This window comes from Hemiscyllium ocellatum, chromosome 37, assembly GCF_020745735.1.
Source record: "Hemiscyllium ocellatum isolate sHemOce1 chromosome 37, sHemOce1.pat.X.cur, whole genome shotgun sequence".
Classification (NCBI taxonomy): Eukaryota; Metazoa; Chordata; class Chondrichthyes; order Orectolobiformes; family Hemiscylliidae; genus Hemiscyllium; species Hemiscyllium ocellatum.
In genome coordinates this window covers 8640863-8662218 of record NC_083437.1, presented here as the reverse complement: position 1 = coordinate 8662218, position 21356 = coordinate 8640863, and the positions used below count along the sequence as shown (strand labels likewise).

The 21356-nt window shown below is 39.6% G+C and overlaps 1 protein-coding gene across 1 annotated transcript in view; it reads right to left on the bottom strand.

Moving 5' to 3' along the window:
• LOC132833800 (eukaryotic translation initiation factor 4 gamma 3-like) overlaps nt 1-21356 on the bottom strand; it is a 356819-nt gene that overhangs the window by 85770 nt on the left and 249693 nt on the right. Inside the window, exons 14-17 of the mRNA XM_060852385.1 lie at nt 19039-19127; nt 15509-15746; nt 8216-8349; nt 4478-4600 (exon numbers count right to left, since the gene is read on the bottom strand). Coding sequence (XP_060708368.1) covers nt 4478-4600; nt 8216-8349; nt 15509-15746; nt 19039-19127 — 584 coding nt within the window. The remainder of the gene's footprint in view (nt 1-4477; nt 4601-8215; nt 8350-15508; nt 15747-19038; nt 19128-21356) is intronic.

The window sequence follows — 21356 nt, the reverse complement described above, 5'->3', positions numbered from 1 at the left end:
TGTCTTTCTCTCTATAAAGCTCTGGTATGTCCTTGTGCAATAAACGCCGTCATTGAACCCTGATTCTGACTCCAAGACTGATGTTTCGCCCCACAACAATCTGAACTAATAGTATTCTTGAAAAGGTAAGATTTAATACAACAGGAGATGTATATCTGAAAAGGTTAATACTCCTTCAGAAAATACAAACCACTGTGTTATTGGACAGGGATTTGGTCAGAGTAAACTAGACACTGGTAGGGGACAGATCAGAGACTAGTGTGCTCCTAACAGTCTCTGGAGTAATGTAGGTCATATTCATATCCAAGCTGTTCTGCTAAAACATGACAGCTATGTTCCTCTGCAACCTTGTGCTATAGAAAATCATGCAATAGAAAACTGCTATAGAAAAATGCACTGTTGAAAATTACTAATAGAAAATTACTATACCCAGTCAGTAGAAAGTTTTCATTATCCAAACAATGTCCACAATTCGTCAATTGCCTTATAGCCAATTTGCACTGATGAAACATGCATTATAGCAGTCTGTAAATGTTTGCAATAATGCCATATATTCAACTTTGTTTACAAAAGACAACCAGAAAGGTGCTTTAGAGTTGAAGGAACCTATGCTACAATACAACAGATGCAACTCATACAAGGCTAAGTAATAGGAATCTTAAGCACAGTCAAATCAGAAGACTTGATACATATCAAACACATTACGTTTTACATCAAATTACAAAATTACAAATCAGAATAAACTGTCATGTTATGTTTGCATTAGTTTGACCGACAATATCTTCTAAAAGTAGCAAATAAAAATCGAAAAAACTGCAAATGCTGGAAATCAGAAACAAAAACAGAAACAGAAATTGCTGGAAAAGCTCAGCAGCATCTGTCGACAGCAATCAGGAGTTAATGTGCTCGTGTTCAGTGACACTTCCTCAGAACTGATAGCAGCAAGGAAAATGTTTTTGTGCATTAGATAGGGTGAGGGAAGGGGATAAGGGGTAAATGATAGGTGGATGGAGAACCCAAAGAGAGAGAACAGTTGGGCAAAGGAGTGGATTACAATCAACCAGGAGAATGAATCAGTACTAATGTGGACAATGGGTTGCATGTAACAGCAGATTATGTGATAACAAGGCCTGCTGTGTGGGAGCACTTTCCCCTGCAACTGCAGAAGGTATAATGCTTGCTCGTTTACTTCCTCCCTCCTCGGTAGCTAAGGGACCAAACACGCATTCCAGGTGAAGCAGCATTGTGCCTGCACTTCACTCAATCTGGCCTACTGCTAATCTAGAAATAACAAATACATGTAAAATACTATTTTCTGTATATGAGGGCGCAAATGTTGCCTGATCTGCCAAACAGATTTCTGCTCATATACAATGACACAAATATTTCAATGATATTTATATCTGATTATGGACAGAGTGTTCAAGGAAGAGTAATACCTAGTTTCAGAACAAATCTGAACACATATCTTCAAGAATTTAAAAAGGACCACAATTATGCTAGGATAGATATGGCTAATTATTTACTCATGTTTGGCATTGACTACTCTCTTACTCAAACTAAATGAATATTTCTTCTCTGTTTTTACTTTGGAGAAAGACATGAAAGCTTGGGAAGTTAATGGTGATGTCTTTGGGACACTCCATATCACAGTAGAACTGACGTTGGATGTATTAGAATGTATGAACGTGGATAAATCTCCTGGTCCTGGCCAGATATATTCAAGAACCCTGAATGAGGCAAAGAAGAAATTGCGGAGGCCCTAGCTGATAGTTTTGCACCATTAGTCACGGGTGAGGTCCTGGAACACTGGAGGGTAGCAAATGTTGCACCCTTATTAAAGAAAGGCTACAAAGAAAAGCTTGGAAACTGTAGACTGGTAAGCCTAACATCTGTGGTGGGGAAGTTACTTGAGAAGATTCTGAGGGATAAGATGTACAAGCATTTGGAAAGACAGGGTTTGATTAGGAGTAATCAGCATGGCTGATGTATTGGAAATCATGTCTTACAGATTTGTTAGAATTCTTGCACATTCTCCCTGTGTCTGCGTGGGTTTCCTCCATGTGCTCCAGTTTCCTCCCACGATCCAAAGATGTGCAATTCAGGTGAATTGGCCGTGCTAAATTGCCCATACTGATAGGTGCATTAGTAGGGGAATGGGTCTGGGTGGGTTATACTTCAGAGGGTTGGTGTGCACTTGTTGGGCTGAAAGGCCTGCTTCCATACTGTAGGGAATCTAATCTTTGATGAACTGACCAGGAAGGCTGATGAGGGCAGGGTGGTAGAGGTAGTCCATGCGGATTTCAGTAAGACTCTTTGATAAGGTTTCACATGTTAGGCTGATCTGGAAGATTAGATTGCATGGAATCCAGGGGAAGCTGGCAAATTGGATACACAATTGGCTTGACGGTAGAAAGTGAGGGTAATAGTGGAAGGATGCTCATCAGACTAGAGGTCTGTGACTAGTGGTGGTGCCTCAGGGGTCGGTGCTGCGCTCATTGCTGTTTGTTATCTATATGAATGATTAGATGAGAATGTACAAGGTATGATTAGTAAGTTTGCAGATGACACTAAAATAGGCAGTATTATGGATAATGAGGAAGTTAATCAGAAATTGGAACAGGACCTTGAACAACTGGGGAAGTGGTCAGAGAAATGACAAATGTAGTTTAATATAGATAAGTGTTAGATCTTGCATTTTGGACAGTCAAATAAAGACAGGAGTGTTGTGATCAATGGTAGGGTCTTAACGAGTGTAATGGAACAGAGGACCTTGGAGTTCAGGCGCAGAGCTCTCTGAACGTGGAGTCACACATAGATGGGGCAGTGAAGAAGGTTTTTAGTACACTGGCCTTCATCAGTTAGAGCACTGAGTATAGAAGTTGGGAAATTATGTTGCAATTGCATAAGACGTTGGTGAGGCTGCACTTGGAGTATTGTGTTCAGTTTTGGTTACCTTGCTAAGAGGTTATTACTCTTCAAAAAGTGCAGAAGAAATTTACAAGAATGTTGGCAGGATCCAAAGGTCTGAGTTATGGGGAGAGGTTGGACAAGCTTGGACATTTTCCTTTAAAGTACAGGAGACTGAGGAGGAGGGATCTTACATAAGATCATGAGAGGCATGGATAGGGTGAATACACTCAGTCTTATCCCAAGGGTTGGGGAGTTGAGGACTACAAGGCATCAGTTTAAGGTTAGCAGGGAAAGAATAAAATGAACCTGAGGGGGCAACCTTTTTTACACAGAGGGTGGTACACACATGGAATGAGTTGTCAGCAGAAGTGATTCAGGCAGGTACATTAACAACATTTAAAAGGCATTTGGACAAATACATGGATAGGAAAGGTTTACAAGGAGATGGACCAAATGCAGGGAAATGAATTTAGCATGTGGATGGACATTTTGGACAGCATGGACCAGTTTGGGTCCATGTGCTTTAGGACTCTATGGCATACTTCCAAAAAATTAAAACTCATAACAGTATGAAATTTCAAAAATAAAATAGGTCCATTAGTTTGATTAAATATCTAGGTTTCTTTCATATAAATGAATTTTGACAAGGTAAGCTCTTGAGAGGGGCAGGGAGAATGAGAAAGAGGGAAAGAATCACATTGTTGATGGAATTCAGTATACAAACTGAGTGAGTGTGTATACCAAATGAATTCTTGCATTCATAATTATATGCCCTATTAAAGATATCTTCCTCTGAACTATTAACATCCTTCATACACAAGGTAATCGGCCTTTGGCTTTGAGCCTGCCTCTCTCCATAATCAGGCTACTAAAAGAAATCTCTGCTAGCTCCAGATGGAGATACTGATATTTTCTGGAGAGTGAAAATAGCTTTGTATTTTTCAATGCCAAAATGGCAACAAACCAAGATTTGAGTAAGTGGTTACAAGCATCACCATTCCATTTTTTTGGTCTCCACTTTTTATACAACAAATTAAATAAAAACAAGGAAAGCTTGAGTTCCAGAAAAACAGGGTTTTGATCTCCCTGGCTCCTTGAGTAACAGCCATAGCTTTAGTTTCATTAAAAAAAGAGTCCCTGTGAAACTCCAAAACTTGAGGAAGGTGTAGCCGACTAAGAATGAACCATCTAGTTTTTATCATAGTTTAAACTGACTGTCCAAAATGCAAGTAGTTGCATTCCATGGCTTTGTAGTCTGCCAAAGTATTCTTGTTTAGATGAAGTTGAAATGTGTTTAAATTTCACTTAGATTTACTATTAGCTAAAATTATGGGTTTCAAGGACCTACAACCAATCCCTTCAGTAAAACCAGCATTACAATTACAAAACAGTTGGTCGAGTTTGGAATCTGAGCTTTCAACACATCTACCCCTGATCTGTTGTAAATCAAGTGCACGCAGTATGCACATCTGAAACAACGTGATAGGGATGTTCAATGAAGACATAAGAATATCTCAGCAAAAATGATTAAGTAACAATGTACTTGAAGAGAAACATGACTTACTGTGCCTGCTCGCCCACTTTGTGGCTGTCTTCCAAAATCTGCATAGGGTGGTGTGAAGTCTGGGCCTCGGGGCAGCATCCGTGAGGGATCCAAAGGTCTTACAATTTGTTTGGTCTGGTTGATCTGAAAATGAAGACAACTTTTTATTCAACAGATTAAGACATAATACACAATAGGCACATCCAAGAGGTAAACCAAGCTGATACATTTATACCTTGAACTTTGGAGCAAGTAAAACTACTTTGAAAAGGTACGGGTTTGGAAATGGGCAGAAAATGTATACGAAACCCTAGTCTAATGCGCTTTGCCAGAAGTATTAGATCATAAATCACATTTAAAAATGATGTCTGAGACTGCTTTCAGGGATGGTTAAGCTTAAAGAACAGACTGATGTAGCTTAGGTTTTTCTTCTGTTGATAGAGGCTTCAAATTCACATGGGCTGAATGGCCTCCTTTTGTGCTGTAATGATTCAATGATTTTATTAAACTGCAAGTAAACTTTCTTCAATTAAAAGAACAAAAAGAATAATTGGACTGAAATATGTTAATTAGTTGCTTTATAAAACAACTTGAAATCATTTAACACCTTTTGAAGCAAAGTTTAACAGCAGAGAGTGCCTTCTTTACCCACAACCACTATCAACTCGAAGGACAATGGCAGCAGTTAAATGGAATCACCACCACCAGCAGGAACCCCTCTAAGTCACTAACCATTCTGGCTTAGAAATATATCACTGCTCTTTCAGTGCCACTGGGTCTAAATCCTGGAACTCCCAAATAACACAGTGTCTACCTGCACCAAATTGCTGCAGCTTAGTAAGGAAGCTCACCACTACCTTCTCCATAGCAACTGGGGATGCGTGATAAATGCTGACCCAGCCAAAGATGCAGACATTCTATAAGAAAAGTGACTAAAGCAGATGATTGAAAGCAGAGTCAAACATGAGTTTGAAGTGGCATCTTATAGCAAGAAGGCAGTTGAAAGGAATTGATTCCACAACATGGGGCCCAAGAAGCTGAAGGCACTGCAAATAAAGATTCAGTTTTTAAAATGGAAAATGCTGATGGCTAGGCATATAGGCTAGGGAAGATTACAGAGATAGGGAGAGAGGAGGCCATGGAAGGACGTGTAAACACAAAAGAGAATTTAAGATTGAGGCATTGCTTAACAAGAAGCCAGTGTAAGTCAACATACGTTGAAATGGTGAACAGTTCGGACACAGTAAGTGAGAATTTTGGATTATGTCAAGTTTGCAGAGGGTAGAATATGAAAGACAAGATTGAGGATGCATTGGAATGTCAGAGATAGCAAAGCCATTGCTAAGGATGGCAGCTACACAAGTTGAGCCAAGCACAGTCAGGTACTTTACAGGGGTAGAAATAGTCAACCATAGTGATGGCACACATCAGGGCCATATGAGAGGCTCTTCTCAGGATCAGTTATACCAGAAAGGCTGTGAACAAGTTTGATTTCACTTTAGAAATCTGCTATGAAGAGAGCTGGAGTCAATGAATAGGTCCAATTTTTTGGTGGGACCAAAGCCAATGACTTCCATCCTCCTAATATTTAATGGGAGGAAATTTCTATTTATCCAGTATAGGATGTTGCAAAAGCAGCCTGATACTTAAGCAGAAGGATCCAAGATAAGAGATGTGTTTGTGTCAGGGCACATATGGAAATTAACATTTAATTTCAAACAATGTCACAGAATCAGTATACAGATGAGTAAAATGGGACAAGGATAAGTCTTAGGACACCAGTGTTTAAGTGTGAATGGAAAGCAGCCTTTATTATAATTTGATAGATAAAAATGGGATCAGGTGAACACAATCCTACTCTGGTAGTTGCTGGAGAAAAGGCAGAGGAACATTAAAGGGATTTGAAAAAAACTGTGTTTACAGGTTTAGGAGTTGACAACACATTCATGCCCTGAAGAGGCAAGGGAGATTGGAGACCAGATGACAGCTTGCAAGGACAGAGGAATTGAGCAGAGTTCATTTTGACAGGGGTGATGAGGAGAATTTGGAAAAAACGTGTCAGTATCTAATTATGTAAGTTAAGACGGCCACCAGAAGAGGAGTTGGGTGGTTAGCAGTTTAATGGGAAACTTTAGGTGCATTTGATGGATGAGAGAACACGACGGGAAACTGGAGTAAACCAAGTCCAGTACAATAATTGAGAAGGGTACCTGAGAGGAAGTTTGCCTCAGTAAAGTAAGAGGATGGTAAGTAAGTAACAGAGTCAGCTGATTGGATGGTCCTAAACTTAGATAAAAATGCAATGAAGTTCTTTACTTGCTGTAGGTTAAGGCACAGAAAGAGAGGGGAGAAGGGGTTAAGAGGATGATTTGCAACATAGAACATAGCAAGTAGAATCATACAATTCTTACAGTGTGGAAACAGGCCATTCAGCTCATCAAGTCCACAATGATCCTCTGAAGAACATCCCACTCAAACAGACCCCCATTGACCTATCCCTATAACCCTGCATTTTCGATGGCTAATCCATCTAGCCTGCATATCCCAGGACACTATGGGTAATTTAGCATGGCCAATTCACCTAACCTCTTTGCATATCTTTGGACTGTGGAAGGAAACCAGAACACTTGGAGGAAACCCATGTAGACACAGGGAAAATATGCAAACTCCACACAGACAGCTGTCCAATGGTGGACTCGAACCTGTGTCCCTGGAGCTCTGAGGCAGCAGTGCTAACCACTGAGCAACTGGGCCTCCCTGAAGGTAAACATTCACCCAGCATCTACCTTGTCAAGTCCTTCGAAACTGGTTTGTTTCAATAAGATCACCTCCCATTCTTCTAAACTTCAATGTGTGCAGGCCTAACTTGGTCAACTTCTTATATTATGAGAACAACTTCATCCCAGAAATCAACCTATTGAATCACTACATAGAGAGGAAAAAAACAGAGCTAATGCTTATGGTCTATGACCATTGATTGGAATTGGGGAAAAAGTAGAACTTCTAACTTTTTCCAGTTCTGATAAAAAGTTTCTATCTTTCAGTTATGAAGATATTAATAAAAGCTTCTAAGGTCCAAAGTAAATACACACATTTACCTTTAGCTCACTAACTACTAAACTCTGAAGCTAGTTTGTGGGTGAATTCCCCAAACAGATGCCATTTATTATGTATCCATCTGTCCACAAGATAATTTGCCAAACTGAGCACAGCACTATGAGAAAATGTCTGGGTTTTCAAACACCAGCTGTTGAAGCATACGGAAAACAACTTCAGGAGATGAAAGTTTCATCCATCCTGGATCCAAAAGCTTTGTTATTAATTAATCAAAGTTCTGGATAGACACTATCTGAATCTGGAAGCTGGTATAAGAAAGGAAATCTCCAGGTAATATCCATTTACATTACAGCATGAAGCTCCCCTATTTTTCAGATTTGTTCCATCTGATGAACTGCATTATGGTGGCTTACATTGTCATGCTCAGGCACACTGCACATCCAGGCCCATATTCTAGATTTTCACAAGAAGCATGTCAGTTCTCCACCTTTTACAGCAAAATTAGAATGGACAGCAAGCAATTCTCTTTAACAGGAAAACCTTGAAAGTGTAAAGCGGTATCATTGTGGACAAATCCAAGAATTACTCATTATGCTTCAGAAGACAAAAAGACATTGGGAATAATGCAAGTATGTTGTCAGATATTATAGTGACACTGGTTTGTAATAATTATTAGCATTAACACTTAGCTAGCAAACCCACCTTATCAAGAACAACATCACTAATTGCTGGCAAACCATCTGGCTTTTGTGTACTGGCTGCAATGAACTGGAATCCAAGGAGAAATTCCCGGTCATATCGTTTCTTTCCCTCCTGATTCAGCACTTTCCATTGTTCTACAATGACACAAAACGTAAGTTGACTTCATTCGGCATTTACGAATAAATAGTTAATTTTTTAAAAAAATCACATTAGCAAAGTGATATCCCAACATTACAACCTTACAAAAATATGAGATAAAAGGTTAGGCTTTTGTGGATGAAGACTTAAAATGCTTTTAGTCAAAATATATGCATTTCAAAACTTGGGCTGTTCAGTCTGAAAAGATGGCATCTAACAAATCTTAAGAGGCATAAAAAGCAGTCAGGATGAAAACAGTTAAACCAAAATATTACTGCTAGGGTCACAAAGGGATAAAGGTTCAAATTGGTCAAGGGTCGTTTTGATAACATGAAAGTTTTCTTCAGACAAAAACTATTCAACAGACAAACACAACAGAAATAAGATAACCAAACACTGCACGGCGGAGATTGCAGATTGTGTTTCGAAAAGCTGAATTAAGATGTGTTAAAGTATACTATCTAATTAGCAGTTATTTTATGAATTTGAAAACTTGAAAAAAAATCACAACAAATCATTTCATAAAATTTGATATTTTTCTCTGTTTCTGCTCAGAATTAAAACCTAACAAATCTGAACTGAAAGACGTAATCTTTTAAAGAGCAAAACAGTATCAATAATTTATCTAAATATATAGCATGAGTACTCGTCCCATTCCTGATCATCGGATCCCACTGTTTAGTGTGGTGCTGGAAAAGCATAGCCAATCAGCCAGCATCGGAGAAGCAGGAGAGTCAACATTTCAACCATAAGCACTTCATCTGGAATGTGGAATGTGGCCTGGTTGCAGGGGGTCCTTCCCCAGCCCTCAGTATCTTATGTTCACCATGGACATCCAGTCCCTATACATATCCAACCTCCATCACAAAGGCCTCCAAGCCTTCAGTTTCTTCCTTTCCCGCCGACCCAACCAGTACCGTTCCACCAACACATACATTCAATTGGCTGATCTGGTCCTCACTCCCAACAACTTTTCCTTCGAATCCTCCCACTTCCTTCAAACCAAAGGAGTAGCCATGGGCCCAAGCTATGCCTGTCTCTACATCTCGGTATGTGGAACAGTCCATCTTCCACAGTTAACCAGCACCATTCCCCATCTTATCCTCTGCTACACTGAAGGCCGTATAGTATTCCCATCAGGAGGCTGAACAGTTCATCCACTTCACAAACACCTTCCACCGTGATCTCAAGTTCACCTGGACCATCTCAGACACCTCCCTCCCCTTCCTGGACCTCTCCATCTCTATTTCTGGTAACAGTCTCAACACAGACATCTATTTCAAACCCACTGACTCCCACAGCTACCTGGACGACATCTCTTCCCATGCCCCCTCTTCTGAAAATGCTATCCCTTACTCCCAACTCCTCTGCCTCATCCGCATCTACTCTCAGGAGGATCAATTCCACTCCAAAACATCCCAGATGGCCTCCTACATCAAGGACCACACTTTCCCCTCCCACTGATCAACAATGCCCTCCAGGCACATCGCCTCCACTTCCTGTACCTCCGCCCTTGAATCCCACACCTCCAACTGCAACAAGGACAGAACCCCCAGTCCTCACCTTCCACCCCACCAACCTCTGAATACAACGCATCATACTCTGCCATTTCTGCCACCTACAGACAGACTTCCACACCAGAGATATACTTCCCTCCAATCCTTTCAGCATTCTGCAGACAGCATTCCTTCCACAACTCCCTCGCTAGATCCACGCCTCTCAATAACCCACTCTCCATTCCCGGCGACTTCCCTTGCCGCCATAGGTGGTGTAAAACATTCATCCACACCTCCCCTCTCACGTCCATCCAAGGCCCCCAAAGGACCCTTCCGTATAGAGTCATAGAGATGTACAGCACGGAAACAGACCCTTCGGTCCAACCCGTCCATGCCGATCAGATATCCCAACCCAATCTAGTCCCACCTGCTATCACGCGACTCATATCCCTCCAAACCCTTCCTATTCATATACCTCTTAAATATTGCAATTGTACCAGCCTCCACCACTTCCTCTGGCAGCTCATTCCATACATGTACCACCCTCTGCTTGAAAACGTTGCCCCTTAGGTCTCTTTTATATATTTCCCCTCTCACCCCAAACCTATACCCTCTAGTTCTGCACTCCCCGACCCCAGGAAAAAGACTTTGCCTATTTACCCTATCCATGCCCCTCAATTTTGTAAACCTCTATAAGATCACCCCTCAGCCTCCGATGCTCCAGAGAAAACAGCCTCAGCCTGTTCAGCCTCTCCCTACAGCTCAAATCCTCCAACCCTGGCAACATCCTTGTAAGTCTTTCACAGTCCTCCAGTCTGAAAAGTAACCCCACATCACTTTAGAGCCAGTTCTATAATCAAATTCCGGCAGAGATTTTCCTCCACCTCCAAACATCCCATCTACTGTGTCCTTTGCTCTTGATGTGGGGAGACAGAACGTCTCCAGGACACATGGACTAAATAACCCCAAGCCCTGTGACAAATCCCTTCAACGTCCCTACCCACTCCATCAAGGACATGCAAATATCATCTGCTGCCAAATCCAAGCCACCCGATGATTTGAGTAACAACACTTCATCTTCCGGCTTGGGATCCTCCAACCACATGGAATCAATGTAGATTTCACCAGTTTCCTGATCTCCCCTCCTCCCACCTTATCCCAATCCAACCGTCCAAATCGGCACCACCCTCTTGAATGGTCCCACCTATCGTTCCACTATCCACCCTGACGCATCACCATCACCCATCTTCATCTAGCTATTGCATTCCTACCTACCTTACCCCAGCCCCACCCCCCCTTCCATTTATCTCTCAGCTCCCTTGCCTCTGCCTCCCCTCCCCCGCATTCCTGATGAAGAGCTTGTGGTCGAAACGTCGATTCTCCTGCTCCTCGGTTGCTGCCTGACCAGCTGTGCTTTTCCACACTTTTTGTCTCTGATCTCCAGGATCAGCAGTCCTCACTTTCTCTCAGATCCAACCATCCAACACAATCAGGGTCCAGAACTGTGGGATACGTTATCATGGAGTTCAATGGGTTCAAGTTGCGCTCAGATCAGAGCCCCGGACTGCAGCCACATCAGGAACTTGTGATTTATGGGCATGATGATAGTATATGGAAATATTTACATTTGTTTTTCAACTGAAACTTCAGTCAAGATTTAACAAAATCTAAAATTAGTCTAAGATGAGATATCGCACAATCACTGTAATGTGGATCCATTTGCGGCCAGTTACCACCAAAGCAGACCTTGCTGCCCTCGATCATCCAATTTTCCAGGTTTGAATTTTTCATATCCAAAAATAGTATTTCAAAGCTGTTTTTTGGTCAATCTGTTTGGAAATGCGATTACACACCTTTGGAGCAGGAGGAACTTGAAGTCAAATAGCTTTTGGAGATATTATTACACACTTCTAGAACAGGTGGGACTTGAGCTCAGGATCCTAGACTGGAGGTAGGGACACTACTACTGTCCCACAACAAGTAGTATTTGGGTATTCAATAGTCTTCTAAATCTAGAGGCAGCTCATAATCTTCCCTGATTATTAGGCAACAATGTTTCAACTGCTGCTTCAGAGTTCATATAATTAGCAATAATTTAAGTACAATGTAGGTTGGTTTGGCTTACAAATCTACGAACTTCATTTCTATCTTAAATACATCTTGAAATGATGCATACCAAACATTCACCAGCACTCCTAATTTTAAGCACCTGTGGTTCTGCAATATGGATCCCAAGTTCCAAGGATGTCTTCCTCCTTTCACCAGATCTCATCAAAGTCTGGAACAACCAGTCATCAAGTTACTAACTATTCTACTTCAGTTATTCATTTGTTGCTTTTGTCACAAAGCTGATTCCTTTCTTCTAAAAGCTGTTCCTTTTCTCAAGAATACCGTGTCCTTGGGTTTTGCCAGAGGGGTAACAAAACTGTCCCGGTTCCGATTAGACTGGTTTGGTACAGAGATTAAAGGGAATAAGAGGCTTTTTTGTTTATGTGTAAACAGATGAGACTTTTGGCTAAAGTTTCAGCAGTGACCTGTATAATGAAAGGAGAGTGGTGAGTTATCTAGCTGAGTAGTTCAGTCCAGAACCAGTTCGGAGTTCAGCTGTGTAGAAACAGGCTCACTCTCTCTTCCCTTCTAATTTTAACCTGTAAGCATCTGTCCCATTTTTAAAACCGTTTTTAAGGGGGTTTGCTTATTGGGATTGTTGCGTATAATTAAGTCTAGTTTGGATGGACTGAGTTCCGTAGGGGTTCTTTATTCTGTTCTTTGCATTTCATTGTGTAATCTTGTGAATAAATTTTTGTCTGTTTTAAAACCTGCTAGTCAATCTTGCTAACTTACTCCATGCAATTTTCACTGAAACAAATTGCAATGTTATGGTCTGGACTGCCTGCTTAAGAATGTTTTGAGTGGTCTGGCCTAGTCCATAACACTTTTAATACTTTTCCAGTTTACTACAAGGTATTGACTAATACAAGCACAGACTCCTAGTCCTCAGATAACTGTCCCATATTCATTTTGTACACAAATTGTGTACCCCTCCTGAAACTTTAAATCAAGTAATTGTGTCAACACTCCAATTCCTATCTTCTAAACTACATCATCTTCTCGTGCTTTCTGCACATCATTTAAAATGTCAAAGTTGTTGACGCTACTTCAGTAAATGCTTTTAAGACTAAGATAGCTTTTTTCTGAACAGTGAAGGAATTAAGAGTTACCGTGAGAGGGCGGATAAGTGAACCTGAGTCCACGAAAACATCAATCATGATCTTATTGAATGGCGGTGCAGGCTTGAAGGGTCAGGTGGCCTACTCCTGCTCCTAGTTCTTATGTACTTAGCTACACAAGACCTTGACATCTCATTCACTGAAGGCTGTGTAAGCAGATGAACATTAGAAGCAGCTAAAAAGCAGATTGAGCATTAGTTTTAATTATCTTTTTTAAATATGTAGGATGAAGATGGATTTCAAGAACCTAAATTGATCTCAAATGCTGATGAAATACAGCTCATGAAACATTATGATAATTTGCATGCCCGAAAAATCAGCAATTATTTGTTTTAAACGAAGACTCAATTGGAGGCTGAGAAATCAATTTAGTCAGAAACAATATAATTGATCAGTGCAAAATAATCCACTTCAATTTCAATTTTAGTGCCACTGGCACAGTGGTTGTGTCCCTGCCTCTGGGCAGGAAGGTTAGGGTTCAAGTCCCACCTGCTTTTAGTAGGTGTGTAATAACGTATCCAAAACAAGTTTCTAAGTTAAAATCTGGATTTGAGCAAAACCCTTGAGTAGGGATTTCAAGATTGCATTCCTGTGGTAAAAGATTGTGCAACAGTGGCTCGAATAGCTGAAAGTTGGAAACAACCAGTTATTAAATTACTAACTATTCCACTTCAGTTATTCATTTGTTGCTTTAAATACTTTTCCGTTTTACTTCAAGGTGTTGACTGATATAATTACTGTTCAACAGGTACCAGTAATACCGTTCGAAAGTACATCACTTTATTAACAGATGGCAGTTGAGAATGTGGTGCTGGAAAGGCACAGCAGGTCGGGCAGCATCCAAGGAGCATGAGAATCGACATTTCGGGTGTATGCCCTTCATCAAGAAGATTCCTCATGAAGGGCTTATGCCTGAAATGTCGATCCTCCTGCTCCTCAAGTCTGCCCAACTTCTGTGTTGCTCCAGCACCACACTCTCAACTCTGATCTCCAGCAACTGCAGTCCTTACTTTGCCCTATTAGCAGATGGCAGTATGGCTACCTGAAGCAATAATTTCTGCATTATAGTTGTGGCCATGGGCATCAGCACTAATTCACCAGGTAATAAATGATGGAACCAGGGTATAAAGAAAACCACCAGAACTTGAGTGCTGCAAGGGAAATAATGAACAAACAAGGAGATTTGACATGAAGAATGTATTGTGTCTGGCAGATGTTAGGTATTCAGTTGTTAACACTGTATGTGGCAATTTTATTTTTATGTCAAGTACAAGGGCGGCACGGTGGCACAGTGGTTAGCACTGCTGCCTCACAGCGCCTGAGATCCGGGTTCAATTCCCGCCTCAGGCAACTGACTGTGTGGAGTTTGCACATTCGCCCCCTGTCTGCGTGGGTTTCCTCCGGGTGCTCCGGTTTGCTCCCACAGTGCAAAGATGTGCGGGTCAGGTGAATTGGCCATGCTAAATTGCCCATAGCGTTAGGAAAGGGGTAATGTAGGGGTATGGGTGGGTTGCGCTTCGGCGGGTTGGTGTGGACTTGTTGGGCCGAAGGGCCTGTTTCCACACTGTAAGTAATCTAATCTAATAACATTAATTCAAAACTTTCACCAATTGTCAGTGATATAATGCTTAAAGTTAGAGAGGTGGATTTAATTTACATAACCATGACAGTATATTACTGGAGGACAATTAGTGTGGTGGATCTTATGGGAAGTGGTCACTGATACAAAAGTGTCCTCACAAATAATAAATAAAAGTTTCCTCATAAATAATGGCCTGACTGGACTACGGAAACTTCTCTTTTTACTTTTCAAATGAGTTTTACATAGGAATAAAGCTTTCTGTATTGATGGAAACTTTCTTAAATAGATAGCAAATTAGCCTCTACGTAGCTAGCCTATAGCAAGAAAATGTGGATTAGTTACTAATTAGAGTCTAAATCTAATCTATCATGAAAATATTCAAAGCATACAATTTTATATTTAAATATGAACAGCAGAATGGTCATGTAAATTCAAGACATGATACATTAAAATTTCAAAAGATAACACCATAATCTAAATGCTTTTCAATTTTGGAAACCTGAATAAATTTTAATTGTTCATCAATTAAAACAAACCTGGACAGCGAAGATTCATCCTCAGATATACATTACTAATTGAAGAGTGAATTTTAATTAATATTCCTTTGTTAGGTACAATACTTCATAAAAGCACTAACTGTTGCAAAGCTCTGCTGAGACACACTGACAGGATTAACAAGCTAAACTAAAATCCTTCCACTATCTTAAACACAGCCAACATACAACCTCGCACAGCAACTTGTTTCGACCCAAAAATTCCATTAACATCAGTAACTAAGCACATTCACGATTTTCAAATTCAGCTGGAAACAAGCAGAAACAACATGCACTATGAAACCAGAATTTACCTTCCTTGAAGCTGGACACTAGGTTGTCATCAGGGCTTTCTTTGGTGCTGGCCTCAGTACTTTCACTTTCTGAAACAGACTCTGAACCATTTTGTTCAGGTTCTAGGTCCTGATCCCCATTCTCTTCTACTTCATGTTTTTGAACGTTAAAGTCTTCGTCCAGATTTGCATCTGGGATTAACTGATCCTGTTCAGGTTCTGGAGCATTTTCAACTGTAGTTTCTTCTTCGACTTTAGGCTGAAGCATGAGGAGATGCATGTTACTTTCAAATGCATTCCCAGCCTCATTTAACCATTTGATAAACACCATTAAGTCTGATCTAGAAATCAATATTTCAAAAAGACCAAAAAACAGTAGCTTCCTTCCTATTTCCAGCAGCCATATAAATACAGGAACTAGGTGAAAATGATGAAATCCTGAAACAAAATAATAATTTGAACATGGAGGAAATTGGAAATTCTCTTAAACAGACAGCAATTTTGCTTCTATATAGCTAAACTATAGCAAGAAATTGTGGATTAGTTGCAAACTAGAATCCAAATCAAATCTCTCAAAAATATTCAAAGTATATAATTTTCAACGGGAGCAAATGAAACCCAAGGCCTCAAGATACACAGGATGGTAGGAAACTCGACCTACTTTTGTGGAGGAGTGTTTTGGAACTGTTTCCCACAAACAGTTGGTGTTAGTTGTTAAATCTTAATCTGAGATTCACAGCTGTTGTTAACCAAAGATAATTAGGGATATGGGACAAAGACTGATAATAGAGAGTCAAATCAAAGATCAGCCATGATCTTACTCAATGACCTGAGGGGCTAAGTGGCACTCTTTTGTTCTTGAGTCTTGCCCGATCAGATAATTCATTAGGTTTAGATCCCCAGATCTCAAAATCTTATATATTAGTTACTCATTCAGGAATAGCACTATTCTTTGCTATAAATCTCAATTAATGACAAGGCGTCTGTACACTTTAGTAACTGATTTCTACCATCAAAGAATTATCTTCCTTTTGCTGTGGCAATTTCTATGAAAAAGGAAAACTCAAACAAATGTCCTTTCTGGTCTAGTGAACAGCAGTGACAGTAGTTTTAAACTTTATTCAATCGAAACTCAGTTTCCTTCCTGCATAGCAACGTAGCTGATATATATTAAATGTAATATTTCCAAATTATTGCTGGGGAAGGAATGATTAAAATTGGAGAACTGGAAAACACTTCCAAAACAAAATCCTCAACTACAAACAGGATTTGACTACTATTACAATTTGCAAGTTCTGATTTGGAGCCCCTCTTCAGGCTCATGACTGAAACGTCGATTCTCCTGCTCCTTGGATGCTGTCTGACCTGCTGCGCTTTTCCAGCAACACATTTTCAGCTCTGATCTCCAGCATCTGCAGTCCTCACTTTCTCCTAAATGCAGACTTGTCCAATTAACATCTAGTGTGAAGGAGTCACTGGAGTCGATCAGAAACAGAGCATTCAGATGGTAGAAGTCAAGCAGAGAATCAGCTTGGACTTCTGAACAGTAGCTTATGTTTGATTCATTTAGATGAATTTTTTGAGGTTTCAAGCATGATGGATAGGGATGCCTTCATGGTTACTGTTCACAAGGACCAATAGCAAACACCTGATAAGATTCCACACTTATTTGGAGAAATGAAAACCTAGGGAATGAGGTAACCTTGTGAGACAGGGATAGGGAACATACAGGTAGGACGTGACTAATGACGCTCTCCAGAAGTTTGCATTGGGAGTTCAGTTTTTCATCACTTTTGTTGTGATATTAATGAAGGAACTGTGAATTATATATTCATGTTTACAGATAGCACTTTAAAGACATAGCAAGGCGCACAGGTGTGACTGGAAAATTACCAAAGGACATAAACAGACTCTAAACAACGTGGAAAACAATTGTGGAGAGTTCAATGTAGGAATGAACAAAAAATTTGGATTATTTTCTTAATGACAAAAGATAGAAGCTGTGGGAAAGCAAAAATATTTGAAGTATCTGTGTACACGAATCACGAAAAGCTAGTGGACAGGTACAAAATCAAATCAAAAGTTAATGGAATGTTGACCTTTGTCTCAAAAGGATTGGAATTAATTGAAGAACGCTTCTGTTTTACACAACCTTGATAAGACCCAGTTTAGCATTAAGCACCAAACACCAAACATATCTGTCAAGGGATGCAGCACAGATAGCAAATCATATTTAGCTTCAAGAGTTAAATTGTGAGGACATGTTGTATAAACTTTGTTTGTAGTCCCTCAAATTCAGATGGCTGAAAGGGTCACATAATTGAGACACTTAATCATTAAGAGATTCAATAGGATAGATAATTTCCTGGTGGAGAAATCCAGAACCAGAGGACACTATCTTCAAGTTGGAACTAGGCCAATCAGCAACAAAATCAAGAAGCATTCCTGCCACACAATGTTGTAGAAATCTGACACTTGTCTTCATTCCTATTATCCAAACTCTGCCTTCTGCACCCACTTCCTGGTAAAAAAGGTGCAGATGCTGCATCAAATGACATTTTCAAGGTCAAAATCAATGTACATTTTCAGAGAAGATATTATGGGGCAAAGATAAATCAAATTACTTAGTAGCATAGATATGATCCAACAGGCTCAAAAGGCTGAGGGGCTTACAGTTATTCCTACTTTCTCAAACTAAACATTGAGATATGTTATTAAAATATCCAATTATGATAAATCAAAGACTTAAACCGAGCTTTGTCTCCGCACAGACTTCCAATTCAAAAGGAGTAACTATAATTAAAAATAAAGCAGATTTTTGGAAATTAGTTTAATTTTCTTTTAAATGTCAAGTTTTTTTAAAAAATTCTTCAAACCACTAGAGTCAATTGAAGTCAGGCCATTTACTTTGTCAGATTGTGTCTGGGAGGCCTCCTATGAACAGTTAACATCAATGAACATATTTTATCAGAGCCTCTCACCACACTGAGAGGGATTCTATGATTCTTTAAATGATAAATTTGTAGCTACATTTGAGGTCTTATGACTGTAGGAATAAATGAATAGGAGTAAGCTATTCAGACCCTCAAGCCTATTTTACCATTCAAGGAAAATATGGATGATCTAACTCATTAAACAATGATTGCAAGTGATTTGGGTAAGATCCCTTACCAACTATTTGCGTACACCATGGGCAATCTGGCAGCACAGTGCTTTTAGTGGTGATAAAGAGTACAACATAAAATGGGCTTTTCTCAGATAACCAGACATTGTTGTTGGAAGATATTTAGAATTAAGAAAAGCTTCACAGTAATTGTACTCCAAATAACAGTTAATAATTCTCTCATCTCACATCTGCCAAGGAATCATCCTTAACAGTACTGGGTAGAGATTTCAGGCTTACCTTTGATTAGAAATGGTTAAGACTGCTTTGGAAAAAGGATGAATGCACATCCTACCAAGACGACTTCTTCCCAACATTTAAATTTGCACTAAAAATAAACTAACCTTCAATATAACACAAAGTATAGAGTGCTGAAAGTAACTCTTACCTTTTCACTGATCTCTAACAAATCTTCTTCCAGCCTGTTCAGCTCTTTTGGCTTCTTCTGCATCTTTGGTGCAGGAAGAGATAGCGGGACTGTAATACAGGTTGAGGGCCATTATTCTCTTGGTCCAGTTTCAAAAAGCTGAAGTCACTGGAATTCATTATTTTACTACTTTCTTAGATCAGACTCAAAACTAAAATTGCAGTAATCTTTATATTTCAAATATAATATTATTCCAAAACTTCAGATTCTTACAGTTTAAAAAAAATACTATTGGATCCTTTTAAGTAAAGAAACGTATATTAAATACTGCACAATAGAATGTTAAGCATAATGCTACCATGTACAGAATACTTGCTTACGTGGGAAAACCATGACATAATTTTGCGTCAGATGGCTTCATTCATTCATTTCCACGTAATGAGCTGAATGCAATTTAGGGCTACATATATAAGCTTAGGTATGTGCATACTTAAAAAAAAGGAATATAGTAATTTGCAACAAATGTTGGACATGGATACTGTGGGCAAAAAAACTTCGCATTTTCAGGTTTGATTATGATTGAATAGACCTCCTAAACCCTTCCACTGATTGATCTTGTGGAGCTAAATGACCCACTCTGGTTTTCAATTCATATGTTTGTATGTTGTGCTGTACTGGCATGTCAGAGTGAAAGTTTTGGTATTGAGCAACATATAAATGCTCGTTGAGTTCCATAGCAAGCAAGCTTATAATACAGCAAAAGCACTAAGTCATGTAAAAAGTAACAATATTTGTTTGGTAATGAAGCTCACAATTAGTACACATTAAAAATGAACGCATTTAAATACATCCAATATTGATTTTAAAAATTTGAACACCATTGAAAGTATACTTAAAGTGGGATGACCAGCATTTTATATGTCCTACATGGAATATGAGGACATGGCCACATGACAATTTCCTAACCCCTGTCATGCCATGGAGTGTTTAAGGAGAGACCATATTCTTCCTTTCCAAAACAGAAGAATCATAGAATATGGTGCACAGCATTAAGCAATGTTTACAGGGTATTGACAAAAACCTGAAGCCAGCCTAGGGACGGCACAGTATATATAAAGGAGAGAAAAACAGGAAGTGGAAGCAATAAGGAAGGAAGAAATTAGAGATCCTCAACACAGAGAACACCGTGCCACGAAAGAGAGTAAGTGCAAAAAGTAACATACAGCAGTTATTAATGACAGTAATACTGGATTTGTTTTTAATTTAAAACTTATGCAAAGCTATAAAAAAATCAAATAGATGCTATTGCATTTACATAAAGACATAATTTAATTACCAAACTATTTCAACTAGACTTGCAGTACACCTTATTCATTTTGCATCTAATTTCCAATGCAAGCAATATAACTTTCACTTTCCTTACACCTGATCAATGTAGAACACTGAGCACCGTTTCTATTTTTAAAAATACCATACACAGATCTCCAGTTCTAGTTCATACTCTAGTTTGTGTTGGACCAACTTACTTTTAGTACGTACAAAGAAATCTAAGAATAAACTAAATCCCCATTATACAATGCACAAAGCAAAAGACATGGACAATCACTGAGCAAGTTTGTAGGTTCCTAAAGGAGATAAAGCAGATGACGCAAAGATAGGTAGAGGAACAGGTAGTGCTGATGAGGCACAAAGGTTGTGATCTAGGAGAGTGAGCAAAGGAATAACAGATGGAATACAATGTGGGAATGTGTGAGGAAATGCAATTTAGTATGAAGAATACAGGCCCAGACTATTTTCTAAATGGGGAAAAGCTTCAGAAATCTGAAGCATAAAATGACTTGAGATTTCCTAGTTCAGGATTCTCTTAAGGTTGGCAATTGGAAAGGCAAATGCAATGTTAGCATTCATTTCAAGGGGGCTGGAGTACAAGTATAGGGATGTAATTCCAAGGCTGTACAAGGTTCTAGTCAGAATACTGAGCGCTGTTTGGGGCTCTGTATCTAAGGAAGGAAGAATGTGCTAGCATTGGAGGGTTCAGATGGGGTTTATAAGAATGACCCTGGGGATGAAGGGCTTGTCACATGAGGAGCAGTTGACCACCTGAGTCTGCACTCCATGGAGTTTAGAAGGATGAGAAAGGATCTCATTGAAACTTACGGAATACTAAGGGGCCTGGATACAGTGGACATGGAGAAGATTTGTTTCCGCTAGAAGGAGTGACTAGAACCTGAGGATACAGCCTCAGAATGAAGAGATTAACTTAGATGAGGAGGAATTTATTCAGCCAGAGGGTGGTGAATCTGTGGAACACATTGCTGCAAAAGGCTGTGAAGGTCAAG